General features: G+C 29.6%; 1 protein-coding gene across 2 annotated transcripts in view; it reads left to right on the top strand.

The window, feature by feature from the left end:
- Positions 1–1087: 1087 nt before the first annotated feature.
- LOC129969464 (cubilin-like) overlaps positions 1088–21630 on the top strand; it is a 46940-nt gene continuing 26397 nt past the window's right edge. For both annotated transcript variants that reach the window (XM_056084044.1, XM_056084043.1), the window contains exons 1-4: positions 1088–1986; positions 15665–15689; positions 19617–19871; positions 20313–20444. In XM_056084044.1, coding sequence (XP_055940019.1) covers positions 1825–1986; positions 15665–15689; positions 19617–19871; positions 20313–20444 — 574 coding nt within the window. In that variant the 5' untranslated portion in view covers positions 1088–1824. The remainder of the gene's footprint in view (positions 1987–15664; positions 15690–19616; positions 19872–20312; positions 20445–21630) is intronic.

Genomic DNA, 21630 nt, shown 5'->3' with positions numbered 1-21630 from the left:
TTTTAATAGAGAATTATTTTATTAGACTTCGAAACAAAATACCTATTCATTAAGGGAACAAATACCATTCATTTTTTCTACAAGGCATTGGAAATTGCCTTGTAGAAAATTGGCGAGAGGGGTCTCGCCAAAAATTTTCTTGCATACTCGCCAATAAAGACGAACCATTGTTTTAGACGCGTTTTTCCCCGACCGATCGAGCCTAAATTTGACACAGAACTATAACTGCAGCTACAAAATCACTCAAATTTTATTTATTTAAGTTTTTGCATTTTTGATGCTCCTAAAAATACAGAAGGACAGACAGTCAACTACTTCATTGAATTTGGCTCAAAACGTGTAAGATATCTATCTACATTATAAATGTTAAATTTGTGCACCAAATTTTATTCATTTAGCTCTCTTCGTTTTGTAGTCATTTTGTTAATTTATATTAGAAAAGTCAAGATAACAGACTTCCTCTGAATAGATTTTGCTCGAAATTTGATAAGTATCTACAAATTTGGTGTAGAGACCATATACTAAATTTCTTATGGCTAACTCGAAGATTTTTAGAGTTATCCTTGTCCCATACAAGCAGACATAATACCAAAAATATGTTTTTGGAACTCAGGGATATCTAAAACGTAGAGATTCATTACAATCTCGAGTTCGAATCTTTTGACAATTGCAATACTTTCTCTGTACTTTGTACATGAAAAAGTAGTACTCTATAAATCTACGCGGACATAAATATTTAAACAACAAATTAACCAAACAATAAATTAGATATTTTGACATTCTATTAAACTCATAAACAGAATGTTAAGTGTTCTATTCTTGGAATTACCTTAATTGTGTAATGTGCGGCCCAGCACATTCCACCGCGTTGTTGGAGTGTCTCATTCTGCCAATTCATTCCGGAATTCGGAACAAGGTTTCCCTTCATGATGTCAACTGTTTGCTTGTGTTGAGAGGGGGAGGTGCCTCCATTGACAAAGTGGGTGGAGGGGGTACATGGTCGGGCGCACGCCGGAAGTGGCGAAAGAAAAGAACCATCCTTCACGAGTCTCACCTTGGCAGTTCTTCACAAATGTGCCACCTCTTCTTCGGTCACGCTCTCTGCATCTTCCTCTCTTCTCCAGAGAACCCTTCCCTCATTAAAGCTGCTTTCGTCTCAACTGGCCAGAAGGGATTCGCACATCAAGAAAATCGTCTGGTCTTCTGACGGGTGTCTCAACTCCATGGCCAACATTTCTCAATGGATGGTTTACTCTAGTTCTTGAAATTCTACTAGATTTTTTTGCGTAGTTGGATTATTTTGATGAATTCTGTTGTCAGTAGAGAATTGTTTTACTGAAACGATTTGGAGAACTAGAAGATTTTACTTCAAAAATTTGATATGCAATGATGGATAAATATATATGACACCTGATTCATAAACTTCAACTCAAAAATTCAAATATTATCGTTCCATTATCCCTAACGGATTACTGACTATTGGAATTTATTTTAGTGAGAGTCTTATAAATTCATTTAATATCATAATTTTGTGCCTTAGTAAGTGAGGCGAGCAGAATACTTCTTATCTTGTGCTATAACTATTCCAAAATTAAATGGATTCAAATAAGCAGACATCTTATTTTTCAAATCTCTTTGATTAAGAGGTATCCAGCTTAACAGATCTGAGGTAAAATATTGTATTCTTCAATGAAATAACAACATAAAGCATTTAAAGAACTGATTTCTACAGCAAAAGTTAAGTTTCCACCCTTTTAACCTTCGTATAAAAGAAAAAGCAAGACCCAAGTGCACTGAAGAAACCGCAGATTTCGTTTCAGAGTCATGGGAATTTTATTACTCGTCGTGTTGTGTGTTTTGTGCCAGGTAGTGAATTCCGTCGTGAATTTCGATGCGAATCATCGAACCAATACCACTCTGGGGAGTCTCATCGTGCTCGGGGGAGCTGAAATAGAAAGGAGTGAATCGAGAAGACTTCATTATCCAGTAAGTCTTGAATTTATGCTTTCAGCAATAGATTTTTTTCTAAATTTATTTAGTTTATTTTCTTAATTTCTCGTTTAATGGTTACTTTAATACAAAGACTAATTTTAACTGAATAAAAAATGCTCGATAAGAGGGAATATTTCCAATATCAAAACACGTCATAAATATTATCGTTTAAATTATAACCTAGAAAATATTTGGTTTAAAAAAAAGATTCATTTCCTAGCAAATTAAAAATTCACTGTCCTATGCTTAGTTAGCGATACAAAATGTTAACACTTCTTTAGAAAAATAATTGTTTCAACCATCAAACAATATTTTATTTTTAAAAAAGTCCATTTTTAGCACTTTTCCTGTTTCATATATGAATAAGTACATATCGTATACTTGTTGAAATCATCATTAAAAAAATCAAACTCGAGATTTTTGATGAATTTCCCTGAATTGGAAAAACACATTTTTGGAGTTAAATGTCAAGTCAAGGAAAGTCATTGAAAATATGTTCGGGGATAGATACGTCACATTTAAAATGACTATTTATTTATATATTTTACAATTTATTTATTATATTTGTTTTGTTTAATTTCAATTCATTAGGTATTTACTTAGTTCTTTAAGAATTCTCGTAAAAACAATGCCTCCAAATTTTAAGAAAGTGTAAATACTGATATTCATTAAGTTTATAAAAGCATTTTAAAAATACTTCTTTGCGTTCTGCCTCTAAAGCTTTATATTTTATCTCAATGGTCCATCATTGGTGCTAATTTACCAACAACTTCACCAAGCTTAAGGGAAATGTTCTTCGAACTTTCAGCTTTTCCCTGTCTCCATTGGGGTGGGCTATTGATATGAGTACAGGGATTCGGAGGCAATCTTTATACTTGAGAATAAAATAACTTAAGAGTTCAAGGATGAAGTTTGGCACTTGGCTTTTATACCTAAATTGTAAATTTGTATTAAATTTTGAATCATATTTATCTGTAAGAAAAAGTGCTTAGTATGATTGTATATTTAATTTTCCTGTAGTGTCATTTAGCGAACGAGAAGATGATCACGTTTAGAGAATTTTAACCAATTGTTTGGAAATCGCACTGAATAAAGATACTATATGCATTCATAAGAAGTGCATTTCTCAACTTTCATGTTTCTTTTCCAACTAGTGCGTTCTGCCTCTAGATTTATTTAAATATATTCATTAGTATTCATGCGATGGAGAATATAAATAAAAAGAAACTTTTTAAAATTAAAAGAAAGAAAAGCAGTAGTTCACACGAATTTTTTTCGTTTTAAATATCACAGACAAAAATTTTTTGTTCGAATGATAGTTTGTTGAGTTATAATTTTAAGATTAACAGCGACTCGACATCGTAATAATTTGGAACCAAGTCTTATTAATGGCATCTTTATAGGAAAGGAATGAATTCAAAAATTAAATAATCTCGATTTTTTTTAAGGTTGGAGTGATCTCGCACCATGAGTTACTTCGAATTCTTTGGAATAAAACGCGGAAGATGTACCTGTTTAGTCTAATTGTCTATCGATTTAACTAATAAATCCTTAATTAATACTAGTCGCTTTTGGCTACTAACTAGTTCGCCAGAAATATTTGTTTTGTTTAATCCCATTTAAATCTCTTATACATTTGAAGTTTATGATTTTCGCAATGTAGGTTTAACCATCAAATTCTGATTGATATTAAATCCATGTTGTTTACATTAATTTTATTGATTGTTTGATTGAATCATCCCGATTTAATTACGTCTCATAACAGCAAATCTATAATGCTATCCAAATTAATTAATTATTTGGTTGATGTACTTTTAAACTTTGTGCTGTTTTTCACGCTACATTAATTCCACTCTCTTAACCTTCATTCAAACTTTACATATATTAACCAAGATCATTCTTTTTTTGCTGTCAGCAGTGAAGAAATATGAAAGATTAAATATTTGATTAAGCAATGAAAACGATTTGAGCTGGTGTAATTTATTGAATAAACAATGACCACAAAAAGAAAAATGAACAATAGTTTGAAATTGCATATCAATATTATTTTGAACTGACGTCAACATACGTAAACTAACATACTTTAATATTAACACATGAAACTAATATAATATTAAATTATATTTAAACTAATTTTAAATTATATATAAATTAAATATCAAGATATTTTCAAAATGAAATCTGGTTGATTTTGTCTATATCTTTTGATTGAAGTTTAATCGAAAAAGATGAAATTATATCCATATTTTAAATAAAATATTTATCTCTCTGATAGTAAAACTGCTGTATTTTTCGATAATATCTAAAATTAAAATCTTAAATTTGAACAGATTAGTTAATAAGCGCACTGAGAAGGATAAAATCCAAAGGAATGAAAAATTATGCTTTTGTAAATGTTTTAAGATTTGCAGATGCTTTCTGATATCACGAGAATTCAGTTGATTTCACTCAATGAAACTCTTGTATGTTATAAAATCCAGAAATTGCTTGCTAAACTGCATGGAAATCAACATGTTTGCATCTGAATCTTTTAAATCTACAATAATAAAATAATTAGTTCAGATTACTTTTCAGTCAAAAGAAATTTTGTTTTGAGCCACTTACTCAAACAGAACAAATTAACCTTGTTTTATAACACTAGAGAAGAAGAAAAAGAAGCATTATTTAAAATCAATGTTGCATTAAACATGTTTCTTAAAAAAATATCATAGTAGCACTTTTCAGTTGTAATGGATGAATGTTTTTAATTGATAAACTTTGAGGACTTTTTCATTTAAAGTAAATACGGGAAAATTTACATCATAAACTTAGATAATTAACCTATTTTAAACTTCATTTTGATCTGCAATTTATAATTATGCAAACAATAATCTCATCTGAAATGTAGATCCCAGTAAGACTAATCTGATTATAAATAAACTTTGGCTATTATAAAATTACAATTCTTTTAATAATAATTCCTTTAATGTTTTGAAATCTTTTTAAAAACTAACAATTGGATGGTCTTTTTTTAACTGTCGATGAAAGAAGAAGAAAATCTAGATCTTCTTTATCATCGCTTTGAGGTAAAACATAAACAAAACAAAATGCTCGATTTATCTTTTTTTTTCTTTTTTTTTTAAAGCTAAAACATTCACAAGTTTCTTTTATATTTTTTTCAAAGAAATGCAGAACTTTGAGACAGTGAGGTTTATATATTTCTTTTATATTGTTACTAGTTTTTATAATCCGCTTTGTTCGGGATGAAAATATTTTCATTTCAATTAAATTTAATGTAAAAAATAATTTTATATGAAATAGTACAATTGCAAAATGATATAATCACCTAAAATGCATTTTTAGAAATCAACAAGAGTATATCAGTTGAAGCAAACGATTTTAGAAAGAGTTCAAAAACTAATTTCTAATTTATTCATGAATTAATAATTTTTGAAGAATGGCATTAACTTCAATGAAACATTGTAAATAGCATATCAGAATTAAGAATAAAAGGAAATATTTCAAAATTTTATTTGAATTTATTATGTTTTGATTCTATAAGGCAGACACAATTAAGGTTAAAATAAGTTTTACTTTTAAAAAACTCTTTGGAAGCATAAGATTTATAAATAAGAAATACTAATTAGATAATCCAAATGTTCCTATCAATATCAACTTATAAATAAAAATGAAGCAATAATTTTTTCCAAACCTTATAAAAACCTGAACTATACAATAGATTTGCTCATGAGAAAGATTTTAATGGAAATTTAGCGATAATTAAATAGCATGCTTTTATTAATCAAAATCTATGTTCTATCAGGCGCCTAAGATATATTTTATAGACTACATTTTTAAAAAAGACATATTTAAATAAAATTTCTCCAATTTATTGATAATGAAAGAAATCTCTTTCACTTGGAAACTATTCTGGGGTTTCCTTTTATTTAAAAATTGGTTTAAAACTTTCTATTTTATTTTTAACAGTCGGTGAAGATTCAAATACAATTAAAAATGGTTCTCTGCCATGCTGTAATAAACCTTTAATTTGGATTTCAGAATGATTAAATTTTATATCGTTCTTTGAAAACTATTAATTATTTGAGAAAAAAATTATACTTTTATTATTTTTTTTAATTTTTTTGGAATAGTGTGCAATTCTCCGAGAAGTTAGAGATTTAAAATTCACTGAAGTAACTTATTGTTTCATTTAATTAAAAATAAGATAGCAGACAGCTGAAAATTATTTGTGCATTATAATATTTTATATAAAGAAATTTTCGAATTAAAATATTATATATGTTATTTAAAATGTGTTTATTTACTTGTGACTGGGATCTTAGTGACAGCTAATATTAAACATTTTTATTTTCTCACATAAAATGTTTAATCAACGTAGCTTTTAACAGTTGATTTGATATGTGATACCTTTGACATTTGCCAAAAATGTTTCCATCACTACAAATAATTCAAATTTTTCTCAAATATTGGTATATAAGAGATGTTTTAATATAAATATTTTAACAATTAATTAAATAATATTTTAATTAAATAATAATTTAACATAAGATAGCTAAAATATCTAATAACATTAAATCCTAAAACATATACTTTTCGACACATGCTTTTTCAAGACCCTTCTTCAAAATTTTTCTGAATCTTATATTTTAATCGATAGTTCAGAATTGTCCTTTCAATGGTAATTGCTTTTCAACTCCTGTACAAAATAGATAGAATTTTCCAACTTTTGCAAAGAAGAAAAATGCGCCATCCGAGGAAAATAATCATAATAAGTGTAAAAAAAATTGAAGAATGAAAATTTCTTTTTATATTGCAACATATTTCAAAATATTTCAGTCTCGTTCAATTTTGGAGTTATTAATTTTTTTTTGTATTTGAAATATTTTACGGATATTCTGACAGGAAAGGAGTATGGAACATTAAATAACTATATTTATCGCTCCTTTTTTAAAATTATTTTAGAACAATTTTAATCTCGAAAGTGAGATTTTGTTTGAATTTTTAGCATATCAAGAATATTTTTCAAAATATATCTAACTAAATAGGGAAAACTGTAAAAAAATAAAGTCATAATAATTTCACAAGTACATTTATCAACTAAAACAACATAAAATATAATTTCCCACTTCATTTAATGTATTCCAACTAAAAAGTAACGATTATTTCTAATAGTTTAGAAATTAGCTACTCTGTACCAATTAAAGTGAGCAATCTGCGTAGTAATTAATGAGTCGTAAAAGTATACACATTTTCAAATTCCTTTAAAATGTTTATTTAATTAGATAGTGAACGAATTGTGCTTTGCTTCACGTGACAGTCTTGTTCTATTTTTGGTAGTGGATTGATGTTATCTTAAAAAATATATTGGCCACAAATAAAGAACAGAGTATCTTCCTATCGGCTCGGTACAGTGTTTTCAGTTGAAGAAAAGATTTCATTTGCAATTGCTCTAATATTGTATTTTAATCACATGCAGTGGCAAAAAATTCACAGGTGCGAGTGTCAAAACTGTCCATTGTAACTTGCACCGAGGTCACACTAAGTATTTGATATCTCATAGAAATCGCAAAAAGATTTATATCTTTTAAATGAAATTATTTTCAACTTAAGACTGTGCTCCTGTAAATTGTGCCCAAAAAACAATCTCAGTCGGCGAATCTCAAACATCTTTTATATTTCTGAGATAGTTGCCTTCTGGAGTGTGTTGCACGTTGTGAGAAAATTCTGTGACAAAAGCATTTCTCGACGTATGTAGTACTTCTTTCCACCACAAGTGGTTAATGCAAAGCACAGTAAAGAAAAGTGATGTATCATATATTAAAGGTAGTAGACATAATGCATCGAGAATTGCACTTAAAACTTACAGCTTCTGAAAGTATCTCTTCATCGAATATACTCAATTTTATTTAGATGTACTTGCATGTTATTTAGATTTAAATACAGATTTTTTCGGGGGGGGATTATTTTTATCTTTAGTATTAATTGACGGATGAATATCTACAGAAAGAAGTTCAATTTGATTCATCACTACGCAGTTATGTATTACATTGGAAAATTATCACTCGGATGTACCTAATATAGTAATCAGCTATATACGCGCATTACCCAATTAAATCAATACTGAATGTACCATGACTTGCAATTAGCATCTGCTTATTTATGCAATCACCTAAGTTATTCAGAATTCCAATATGTATTTAACTCGCATGAGTTTGAAGCCAGACGTAAAGATCAATACTTGCGGAAGAGAAGAAAGATGAAACTTTTATATTATGCCTGTTCAATAAAAGACAATTTTAAATTAAACGAAAGGGGGATAAATATGGTATTTACTAACAAAAAAATTGCCTGAGGATTCTTGATTGGATCTATTAAAATAAAGACACAATTCCATTATTTGATTGAATTGGATAGCATTCAAATATTTATCATCTTTGAAAAACCGTTTTTCGTAGATGTACAGTCTGATTTCTGAACATCTAGCAAATATTAAATACTGCGAAATTTTGTGCTTGATTTATATAGTATTCATAAGTGATGTTGCTATGAGCACCACTGATATGTCACACATGCGAGTATGAGCGCACACACATACACATTTTCCGAAAAAAGAGATAGAACATTTATATTCAGCTTTTTTTTATTAAATCTGTTTTTTTAATAAAATTTGCAACTAAAATAATATTTATAAGAAAAACGCTTTGATCAGATTTATATATTTAATATGAACTAATGAATGTACTCAAAGAAAGTTATGAAAGTTTTTGTTAATAAACGATAAAACAAAAGAAAAAAAAGTTGAAACATAACAAATGTCATAATTTCAACTCCTAATAAAAAATATTTAATTAATACATTATTTTTATTATTTCAAACTTATTATAGCTTATTTTTTCGGAGCACCATTTTAAAAATATAGTTATAAAAATGTTAAAGTCAAATGGGCTCTAAAAAAAGAAATTAATCCCAATTAAGAGATTTTTAGACTTATTGCATACGTCGCATCCCTAATGAGCACTAAATGCTTCAGTTTAACTGCGATATCAGGCGAGAACCTATGTATTCAGCAAAGTATGGTCATATATTTCCACTAGATGGCACGTGTATCTATGATCATTGTGTGCTACAAACAACTGTGATTGACTATGTGCTACTAACCCAGAAGTTTTCGATCACAATCTATAAAAATCCTATATAAATATTCTAATCCTCTCCAAATAATTCTCTTCTACTGATAATGTTGATCTTTAATTTCTGATGTTTACTGTGATCATTTTGGAAATTATTACTGAAAAAAAAGTTTTTTAAATATTGAAAAATTTGATATTTTATCTGTTTACTATAATTAAAATGTAGAACTAAATTTTTCCTGGTTTCAAAATTTTTTGAAAAAAATTAATTAATGTAAAAGAGTATTGTTTTCACGCTCTAATTAATGAAAAGATAGATACAAGGGATGTTCAAATGAAAAGGTACAAAACGTCGTAACTACGTAACTGTTAACATATTTGCCTATGAAGCTATGGGAAAAAGTAGAGAGACATCTAGAAATGCGATTGGAGTCTCCGGCGTAGATTGTAGTATGCGGGGGCGCCCGCATGTGCAGGAGAAAGAAGAGATCTTATAGAGAGCACCGTCCAATTGAAGCTACTTGTTGAATTCTTCGAGTCCAGAAGAACCATTAACTCCGATTTGTACTATGAGATACTCCGAAGACTACGCAGATTCATCAAGAACAAAAGACCGGGGCTATTCACGGAGGGTGTGATTCTGCTCCATGATAACACGCGTCCACACGTCTCCAGGGTCACACACGCGGAACTGGCCAAGTTCCAGTGGGAGCAGCTCGACCTTCCGCCATACAGCCCGGATATGTCGCCCTGCGATTTTCATGTGTTTGGTCTTCTGTAAAAACATTTGAAAGGGAAGCGCTTCAACTCGGACAGCGAACTCAAGGGCACTGTGATGGATTTGGTCACGTCACTGCCACAAGAATTCTGAGAACAAGGAATCCTTCGGCTCGTTAATCAATAGGATCGTTGTGGTCAGGCTTATGGTGTATGTATACTTTAAACAAAGTCTGCTGAATTTATCATTTTTCTATTATTTTAAATTTATATACAATTAGAAACTTTGTACTTTATGTTACTGTGATCCAATATGACGTATTTTACGAGCTAAAGCTAAGATGAAACCTCGCAATCTTATACTAGTCGCCTTTGGTGACCACCTGATTCACTTGGTTGTTGGTTATATTTAATTTCAGTTAAATCGTTTAAATATAACATGTCCATAATTCTGTGAAATTGTTAGGACATTAAAGCTATGTTATTTCATCTTCTGTTCATTAAGTACATGAACCTGCCTAATGGGGACCAGTTCCATAACATCAAAGCACTATTAAAAAAAAACTTAAATGTATGGTTCATATATCTTCTAAATTTCTCAATATAGTAACTTTATTTTTTTATTCGTTTTTTTTTTAAATACACAGATTTTAAACATATTCCTTTTTTTTTTTTTTTAAGCTTTTAACAATAATAGAAAATTCCACGATTGAACATTTGATAAAGCAATGTTAACTGTTAAAGCAATGTTAAACTGGATTTCAGAGCAACAATGTAGTTTACTTTTGAAAATTAAAACAAAAAAATGTTTTTTGAATAAAATGCCAAACTTCAGGAAGACTGTGTATGATTATTAAATAGGTATCATTAATTTTTTTAAAAATTTTTAAATGTGGTAATATTTATTTTTGTCTAATAATATTTTCGGAGGTACTCGGGGTGAAATGTAAAATTCAAATCAATTTTGAAATTATTTAAGATTATAATTCAAAGTATAAAAAAATATTGCTCTGTGTCGAACGTTCTCACTTTTCATCTGCCAAATTTGGTAGGTATAGCTCCTAATGGTCTGCTGGGCTGTGAAGCGCCAACACACACACACAAGCATCTTTAGAGTTTGAATAGCAAAGTCTTTGAACGTTTTAAATATTTTATCAACTGAAATATGCTTTTAAAACCTCCTTAATAAAGAACATACCTTCGATAAAAATATGGATTTAATGCTTATTTTTGGAAGCTTTTTAATACTGGCTCTACACAAATTTATTCCAAATGCTTCCTTATAGATTTTTTAAGCACATAAGTTATTGCTAATATCAGGAATCGGTCTTTTCTGCGTCTTTCTCAATGGCAAATATTATATCTGTATATTTTTCTTTCCTCATACAGTAAGTACTGCGAGCATGCCAATACTCTCTCTGAGTTAATTATGAAACTCAGAGATGACCGCAGAGGTCACATGAATGACCTGTGAAAAGTTTCATTTTATTTTTTGTGCCACAATTTAAGACAACAATTTATCAATTAGTACACATGCTAAAAATGTAACCCCCCTTTTGTTTTAGTTCGTTTTAAATACAATGACTTAAAATATTCCATCCTTTCATTTTTTTTTTTTTGCCAGGTAATTCTTAAGACCAATTACTTTCTCCATCCAAAATAGTCAGGGAAATTAAAGATTTCCATGACGAAAGCAATTTCCCATTGTCCTTTGGGTCGGCAGACCGTTGCATCCAATTAAAAGGCACCCTAAAAAGGGGGATGTAAGGTCACTTTCGCTCGCAGTGGCCATATCCACCGCTCTACAAAGAATCCTTCACCTGAAGAAGGCATTCCTCGGCAACAGGTTGTATCGTTTCATGGCACGTGAGCCTCGTGAAAGGGATCCAAGGCTGCAGGGGCGGAAACAAAAGAAATCCTAGAAGCATGCCGCTGGACTCATTGGAGGATGGAAGGCACAAGGTTCATCTGGAAGGCAGGTGGTTGTTCATGAATGTCATCATCCCCCGGCCAGAGGATTGTCTTTGAAGAAAACACCGAGGTTTTGTCCACCATTGCCATTTACTGAAACTAATAAAGATGTGGCTAATCCTCTGAAATGTCTTTCCCTTTCTCTGCCATGCAGAATGTAATCGGCTTAAGACCGTTACGAATTGTTGTTGCAAAATGCAAATCTTCCTTATGGGATTTCTTGTTTTGTTATGAGAGTGAAAGGGACATAACATTGTGACTGCTTCCGCTGAATGGGAATTAACGGCGAACTTACGTTTGTTCGGATTAGCAAAATTCGTTTGGACAACGCTCTAGTTACCAAAGGTGGCCTACTTGTGTGTTGTTGTTATAGACGCAGTAGGATATCCCAGTTAAGTTTGCAGTTCATTTAAAAAATAAACCATTGAAATTTTTATGACAAATTAATTTCATAACCCATATTTTTTCTCAAAAATATAACAATAAAACTTAGAAACCACCATAACGAAACTCTACTAACAATAAAGGTGGGCATCAGGAAAGAGGGGGGGGGCACTGAACAGGACAGTCTGTTTGATCTAGTTACCAAATTCATGGAAAATCTATGAAACATATATTTAGGAGAACTTCGTTTTTTAGTTAAAAAATTTTAATTAAAAATTTAACGAGATTGTGGCATTTTTTAAAGATAATTCTTAAAAATATTATTGCACAGAATTGATTTTCAACTATTTTGAATTTCAAAAAATAGTTTTTTAATTATATCAATTTCACTTTCGTGTAAAGGCTTACTGAATTTTTTCAATAAATATAAATATTTTTGTCTAATTCTTAACAACAGATTACGTAACGATAAATGTAATAAACAGTTGATTACTCATAAATTATCGATGATTATTCATAATCACCACTTAACTTACTATTTATTACGAATAATCATCGATAATTTAACTTACTATTTATTACGAATAATCATCGATAATTTAACTTACTATTTATTACAAATAATCATCGATAATTTAACTTACTATTTATTACAAATAATCATCGATAATTTAACTTACTATTTAATACGAATAATCATCGATAATAGATGTATAATCACTAGTTTATTGTATTTACAATAACATAAACACATTGTTGATCTGAAATTCAAATCGTTTTCATTGTCCTTTTTAATATTTAATTCCATTATTTCACGTTAATTATTAATTGCACAATCAAAATATTTTGCAATATTGAAAGTATTCTGCAATTAATTGATGTAATCAATTAATTGCAGAATACTTTCTCATTACTGAAAGCTAAGGAGGAAAATACTATTTAATATCTAATGATTGACATGAGAAATGCTAAAGTGAAGCTACAGTTTCGCGAGAATTAGAAGATAGGGGAACTGGAAAGTTACCATTTAATAGTACTATGATGTCATGGAAGTTGACTCTATTTGGATGTTTTCTATGTACAATGACCAGACCATGTGTAAGGCTATTAAAATAACACATCTTTGTTGTCTCTTACATCTGATATTTAAAAATATTTTCTTAGGATAATCCTGCGAATTAAATTATACATCAGAAATTTAAATGAAAGTAAACGCAATTACCTCCAACCAGTTGGTCGTTAAATTCTGCTAATATCTGATAAGCCAAGTATTAAAAAGTATCTATTTTCAGATGGCAAAATCTATCATTTTTAACATTCTAAGTGGCAGCAGCTCAACTATTTTTCTTGGATCTTAAAATGTTAAGAATAATACCTAAAATAAATAACTCTTTCTTATACAAGCAAACGAGTTACCAGTGTTAGAAATGTCATTTCCCCATATTCTAAACTTTAATGACCAATGCCCCAAAATGCGAGAATTCAATTTGTCGGGAAAATGACTAATAACAATTTGTTATCTGAGCACAGAAATAATGTTTTATGTTTGCTAACAAATGATAATCTTCAGTTTGCAAAGTTCAATAAATATTGATTTATAAATGACTTTGTTTCTTTGAGCAAAAACCTATCAGCTTAAAGACAATTTCCGTTATAATTTCTGTTTTTGGTAAGAGCAAAATATGTTTTATCTTTCATCAGTTCCAAAACATTAATACCAAAAATATTCCATAAGTAGTAAACTACTAGAAATCTAAGCCTATTTTCGTCTGATCATCACTTTTTTATAATTCTGAATATATGTTAATTAGTTTTAATTTACCACAACATATAGTGAATTCATTTTTTTTTTCTTTGCATCCGAGAAAAGATCCGATTCTGTATTCTGCAATTTTTTGAGGGGGGGGGATCTTTAAAGAAGAATTTTAAACAGAAAACGAACTCTTTTGCTCACATGTATTTTTCAATTCCAATAATTTTAGAATCAGAAAGAATTCTCAATCATATCTTCAATATACAATATTTGGTGCAGTATAAAAGGTGTTTTCCTTTAATAGAATGAAATTTCTATACTTTAAATCAATTTTTTAAAAATCTTATTTCATCATATTAACTGTTTTAGACGTAAAAGAAAATTCCCTATTATTTTGTATGCAGTTTTAATATTTTACACCTCATTTTACTGTATCAAAATATTCAGAATCCTTCCAATTGTATTACATTTCAAAATTATAAGATATATAAAAGTTAGTGTATAATTCTCTCTTGCCCTAGAAAATAATGTAATTTCATGCAGTTTAACCACTTTATAAAAAGTAATTTTAATATTACTCCAAACAATTACCACAAAGAATAATTTTGGAAAATAACCTATAAATCTTAAAAATGCTTTACTACTTAACTATTAACTTCAATTTTGACTATTTTCATCACCATTGGAAACCATCTCGAGTATTCATCCACTCCCCCTCCTCTCAGGAACTTTTGCGTATTATCGTCTAAAAAGATGCTGACCCTTTCTAACCCTGCCTAAAAATTGTGGATCTTTGGCATAGTTGTCAATATCAGGAGTCTTCAGATTTTTACGTCTAGTAAGCATCTGGTACATAACCATATAAGAAAACTGAATATGCATTTTAACTTTCTCACATAGAAAGTATAGAGAAAATATTGTAATCGTGAAAAAAGATACAAGATACGAGGTTAAATTTAGTTCAAATTAATTATGTGCGTATGTTACTGCAACAGTAATTAATGTGGTACAGGACGGTACAATTCACTTGCTGGAAGTGAAGAATCCAATTTCAAACATAATACAATTCAATATGATAAAACAGTTTTTTTTTGGGGGGGGGATATTGATGTGAATACACTAAAATGGATTACATGAAATAAATTTAGTTTTATATTTTCTTAACATTTTATAAGAAGATATCTGAAATTTAAACATTTCTTCTAGGGCTGAACTGAAGAGTATTTGAGGTTTATATAATCTAATTGGTAGAAAACGAACTGCTGAACCTTTTTATTATTTATTATTTTATTTCCATTACTTTTTCTTGCAATGATTTGTATATGATTATTTTTTTTTTTAGTTTAACATATTATATTTTTTAACATAGCTACAGCATTATTTCTTCTTAGCTGAAAAATATTCTATTGAATAATATATGCTACAATACTGTCAAAGAAAACAATTATTCTGTTAAAAAATTGCTTTTTTAGGGATAACTATTTGAGAGGAATATTGTCCAAATATTTCAATTGAAGTATACGAAGCAAGCAGTGAATATACGTTGTAAATGAAAAAAAAGGGACTAATGCATCTAATACTTTTTATGTTATCCCTTCAAAATATCAAGTGTATCTACGATATATTTTAATATCTTTTGATGTGTTTTATGCATATCTATTTCTATTTAGTAAATCCAGATAAACTCTATTTAACAATTTTGTGTTTTCTTTTTCAGGGTGGTGAGAGGCACTATCCTGCAGGTAAGAGGATAAGTTTTATTCATCAAAACATCTCTTACTTTAAATAGAATCATTTAATTAAAGCTGATTGAACACTTGCCTCTGAAATGCATTTGTTGTTAACACTAATCGTTATTCATCCAACCATAAAAAGCATTTATCTGCACGAAACTGTGAAATTTCTCCTCATTGCTCATAACAAACAACTGCGATAGCTGCAATGATTCCCTTGATCAAGGAAGAGTGCTATAATAAAAAGATATAATTGAAAGCATCCTTAAGGAAAAAAGGAGAGATAAATTGTTATAAAACATAGCAACAGAAATGTTCGAAATGTTTCCCTTTTAATTTTCTAAAGGCTAAACAAGAATAAAAACTATTCGAAAATATCACTCATTCTGAGTCAAATTTACGTTTTTTTTTAGTTAAAAAATACCTAAACGCTTGTCTAGACTCCGCATTGGTCACACTCGTTATACTCATAAACACCTTTTAATCGGCGATCGAGCTCCTTTCTGCTCTAGATGCCAAGTGATTTTAACCGTTCTTCATCTTTTAATAGAGTGTCCTATTTTTAATCATCATCGTTTACGTTTTTTCTGTGCTTCCACAGTGGACATGCAAATGCTCGTGGGGGAACGTCCCCACAAAAACCTTTTTAAATTTTTAAAAGAAATTGGCTTTTACAATTTTATTTGACATTTCAATTTGTTACCAATTTTTACAATGTTTGGAGATATGACCTTGCAATTTTTTAATCGGTTTTTAATTCTACAGAGTCTTGCATAAAAACGCCATATATATTATAACCATACGACTGGCGCAGTATAGTCAAATTTGGCTCTTGCGCCACTAAATCCCACTATCCATCCATCCATCCATCCATCCTAAACGCTTACACTTCATTTCCATTCAACCAATCAATCTTGTGACGTTTAAGACTACTAGGTTTTCAGTTGACATTTTATTGACAAACACCACAGTTCAATTACAGTGACGTGGGTAATCTTAAAATAAGAACTGAATTATTTTCTACTTTAGTCGCCGCAGGCGATCAGTTAGTTCGCCAGAAATATTGGTTATATTCGTTTTCAAAATATAATTCCTTGTCCATAATTCCGTCTTAATTCTTTGACATTAAAGTCGTGCTATTTTAACTGTCTTATACATGTTCTTTTTATTGTATATATGAACGTTTCTGATTGATAACAGTTCATGTTATCATAGCGCAATTAAAAATGGAAATGCATGGTTCATGTATTTTCTAATTTGTTGAGTTCTTGTAACTTCAATTTTTTATTTGTCTCGAAAACAACACAAATATTAAATTTAAAAAAAACCTACAACGTTTTTTCAACAATGGAAGAAAATAACTTGCAGAAATTTGATGAAGCAATGAAAAATTTTTGAATGTCTGAGTAACAATGCAATCTATTGTAAGAAATTCAGTTAAAAAATGTTTTTTAAAAGTTGCCGAAATTCGGAAAGAATTTTCTTGATTATTAAATTAGTATCATTAAAAAGACAATTTCATAAATTTTGAAATTTTATGAAATTTATTTTTTGAAATAATATTTTAGGAAGTTGTCCAAAAAAAACCCTCCAAAATTTTACTAAACTTTTAATTTATTAAAAAAAATTTTAAAACGCTCAGAAGGACACATTTTAACCTTCCAAGATCTATCTATGTCAAATTTGGTAGCTACATATAAAACTATTAGATTAGATTTTGCATATTAGTACCGGATTTATGTGCAAGTCATACAAGCTATAACTTTGGGCCCTATTTTGTTGGGTCCTCCCAAACAATATCTTAGTGAGCAAATATTTATACGTACTAAATGTACAGCTTAAATTGAACTTACAGAAGGGTCCATGTCTCAAATAGCTCATGATCCATCAAGTCTAAAACCATTAGTGTACATACATTGTCAAACATCTATTGATTGATAATAAAAAAAAAGAATTTAAAATATAATAAACAATTATTTTTTCAATAGAAAGATAAATAAAAATATTTAAAATCTCTCAATTTCATGCTTAACTGTTCCTATGTTAAACTATTTTCCATCCAACTAACTACTCTAACGTAAATATTATTATTGCATATTTTCTGCACTAAAAACTGATTATGCAAACAGCATTGTTATGGGTTATATCTTTCCATAAATATTCGTCTACATAAGAAGCATACTATATTGTAATGTATGGAAAAACCATATTATAAAATATTGAAATAGTGTAAAATTTAACATTGTTATGTTGATCAGTTGATCAGTATTAGCGTAATGAGGGTCCTTTTGATTATAACAGTTTTTGCAAATGTGTGAACTGTGAAAGATTTTATATTCAAGATTATTTACACGTTATAACACAAATAAATACTTAAAAAAAATATCCGATTATCTTTTTTCCACGCCTCTCAGCTCTTTTCACTCTGTCATCTCTATCATCCCTTTTCACTTGCTTGGCGATAAATTTTTTTCGACAATTTTCAGACGACGCTCCAGATCATAACATCTCACCACTGGCTACCAACAGTATTTCATATACTCCCTAATATTGCACAAAGAAATTTCCTGTTGTTTAAATTAGTTCCCAGTGTTATAAATATTCCGAAAATGAAACCAAACTGCCGATTATTGTATGAAAAAATAATGTTTATTGCATCTCTTTATTACTTTTCACCCACCAGTTTTTGCTTTTTGCGCTTTCCACATACCAACCCAAAGTTTTCGAACCCAAAGTTTTTCATTTTTCACAGAAATTTTGTCTATTGAAGTAGAGAAATTCTAAAATGCAGGCATTGATTACGGCAGTAAATTGTTTAACAAAATCGGATATATGCATTTCTACTCTAACTTCAGATAATCTTTTAAATTAAGTGATTTCTTTTTTACAATTTAGAGTCAAACAAGTAATTTGAAGTGAAAGTGAAAGGGAATTTTGCTTGTACTATAATTTGCTAATGAAATAAATTTTAGAAGTTTTGTTTAAAAGTAATATATTTTAAATAAATTAGCATTTCTTAATAGAAAGCTATAATTTTTAAAAAAATATTTACCGGTATTTTTGGATTTGATTTAATTTATAAAAACTAAAATTTCATTTAAAAATGGTGAAATAAATTTCTATATAAAATTAAAAGTTGTATAATATTTAATCTGCCAAAACTTTTGATAATTTACTTATGCATAAAAAATTTCTTTCTCTCTTTCACTTTCATATTATATATATAGCAAAACTTTAAATGGAGATTTTTTCAAAAACAACAGTTTTTATATCTTCAAGTAATTTGTTTTCCTTTATTTCTCTTCAGTTATTTTTATTTCATTTTCTAACATTAATTTATTTTACTCTAAATATATTAAAAATATCTAGGACATTTTATTAAAAATATGATAGCTATTTAATGAGGATATCTATAAATGTGTCCGACCTGTTTGTTGATTTATATTGATCAATGTTTTTAAACATAAAATTTCCAATTTTTTCATTACAACGTTGATTAACATTGTTAAATGTAGTGACCAAAACTTTTAAAACTTTTCTATGAAAGTAAAAGCAGTTAAACAATTATGCTTCTCCAAAAACAGAGATATTCGGTGAAATATCTGTGTCTCTTTTGAGACATAGACATTTCACCGCAAGTATTCTAAAGTTGCATTTTTGAAAAATTACTAAATTGTAGATAGTCTACATCATTGTGTTATTCATAATACTGCATTATTGATATTACGTTTCACAAGGAATTGGAAATTACTCAATCTATTATTGGAAACTAAACATGCATTAGTTCAATTTGAAATGGTGAACCCAAACTCCAAGCAATAGTATTTGACTTTTGATTATATTAGCCAAAAGTCATCACCTCTCTGGTGATTGAATCTGATAAACCCTTTTTCCATAAAAATCTCTGGCTTTTCTGAACATGTTATTTTCTAACAGGGACGCCTTCGGACTGCGACGCTCTCGTGCGTGGACAGGAAGGTTGGATCTTCACTCCAAACTATCCCTCCGACTACGATGACCACCGGACATGTGACTACGTTATCCAGCGTCTAACGCCGGACACTTGCAAGGTGGAAATGACCCTCAACGACTTCGACTTGGAAGAGAGTGACCATTGCCTCAATGATTATCTGGATCTCAGAGATGGCCAACAGGGTGTTCTCTGTGGGGCCCTCGCCTCTGGCACTAAAAGTAAGTAATAATCGCCTTGAAATCAAATCTATCTCCGGCGTTCTGGCCTAGGGGTAGCGCGTCTTCCCCGTGCTCTAGACGTTCCGGGTTCGAGTCGTGGTTCGGGCACGGTTGTTCTCTTCCTTGTGTTCTCTCTGTGAGGTGCGTGAATGCCCCCCCCTTTTAAAAAGGGTTGTCCAAGCGAGTGTATGTGTGCTATCTTTATTTCAGCTAGAAATCAGACTTCTGCCCTCGGGGGCTCAGAGGTCTTTACCCTCAGAAGCTACTGCGCAAAAATTTGGCTTAATAGTGACACGACAAAAAAAAAATCAAGTCTATCAACAGGAAATCGTCTTGTTGATACTCTCGCTTATAATTTAGTTTTGTTAAATTCTAATAGACTTAAAAAATAAAAGTAAATTCTGTTTATTTATTTCTATTCTTCCTTTATTTTTCTTACAGAGCAGCTTCAGTTTCGTTCCGGCCAGTACACGATGACTCTGAGGTTCAAAACAGACAAGGAAAATACACGAAAAGGATTCATGATTCAGCTGAAGCAGATCCCAAGATCCTGTGGTGCCGCGAACATTCCAAGTAAGATTTGATTTCTATTCTGTCTCTCTGTAGAATAACTTTGTTTGTTTGCACATGGCTTTCACTGTGCATATATGTTGATGAAAATTCGTTTAATTTATACATTCAATTAGTATATGAAATTGAAAATCCATTTTCCTTTCTATAAGAAAAGATAGAAGTCTACAATCTATATATATATATATATATATATATATATATATATATAAGATATTTACTTTATATATATCTACACAAACGCACAGATAAACAAATACACATTTGTATGTATATTACACGTATATACATGCACATATTTATATTCTGTTTAAAAAACTACTTTTAAGTGTCAAATAATCAAAACATTAAATACAAGTTATTTTAATAGCCTTAAATATGTTCCTTGCATACATGAATCATCATAATACTGTTAAATTCCATGACATCGCAGCGCTAATAAAAATGTAATTGTCTGGATTCTCTCTTTTTTAACTTTCGAGACAATGAATTTTTAATTAAATTGAATACTTCTTTCTTAGCTTTCAACAACAAAAGGAAGTCTTATGATTAAATATTTGATTTAGCAATGAAAACGGATTGAATTTCAGGTTAATAATGCAATTCTATTACTGAAAATTAGGCAAAAAATATATTTTTAAATTTTCAATATTTAGAGAAAGAATCCACAAATAATATATAGATGGCATTCAAAAGACAATTAACTTTTAAAACAGTAAAAAAACTTTTGTGCAGCAATTTTATCAGATATTATCACGGAAAGGGCTTCGAAATCCAGTTTGATTTTTTAAATCAATTTTCTAATATAAATTTCAAAAAATCTCGCCTAAATGCACGTTCCCAACTTTTAAGTTATATATTCCCCAAATTTGGTATCTGTAGATCTAAAGGACTGGTTTGTTGAACGCCAAAGTACATACACTCATCCTTATTATTTATAGATATATTAGCAAAAGTTACCAGTAGGAGAACTCTCAACACTGTCAAATCGAAAATGTGTTATAATTAATGTCAAGAAAATGAACCATGTAAAATTTTATTAATGTTCAAGTGATAAAAAAAATGCTGATATACTCTGAAACAGAAACCATTTAATATCTTATATTAATCAGCACTAGGATCCCCTGGCACATGTGCAGCAGCAATTTAAATGTTTTGACATTTGATGCCTTTGTATAAGATACAACGG

Source organism: Argiope bruennichi, chromosome 5 (assembly GCF_947563725.1).
Source record: "Argiope bruennichi chromosome 5, qqArgBrue1.1, whole genome shotgun sequence".
NCBI classification, from domain to species: domain Eukaryota; kingdom Metazoa; phylum Arthropoda; class Arachnida; order Araneae; family Araneidae; genus Argiope; species Argiope bruennichi.
Note: the sequence above shows the minus strand (reverse complement) of the source record. Positions and strands in the feature narration are given on the sequence as shown.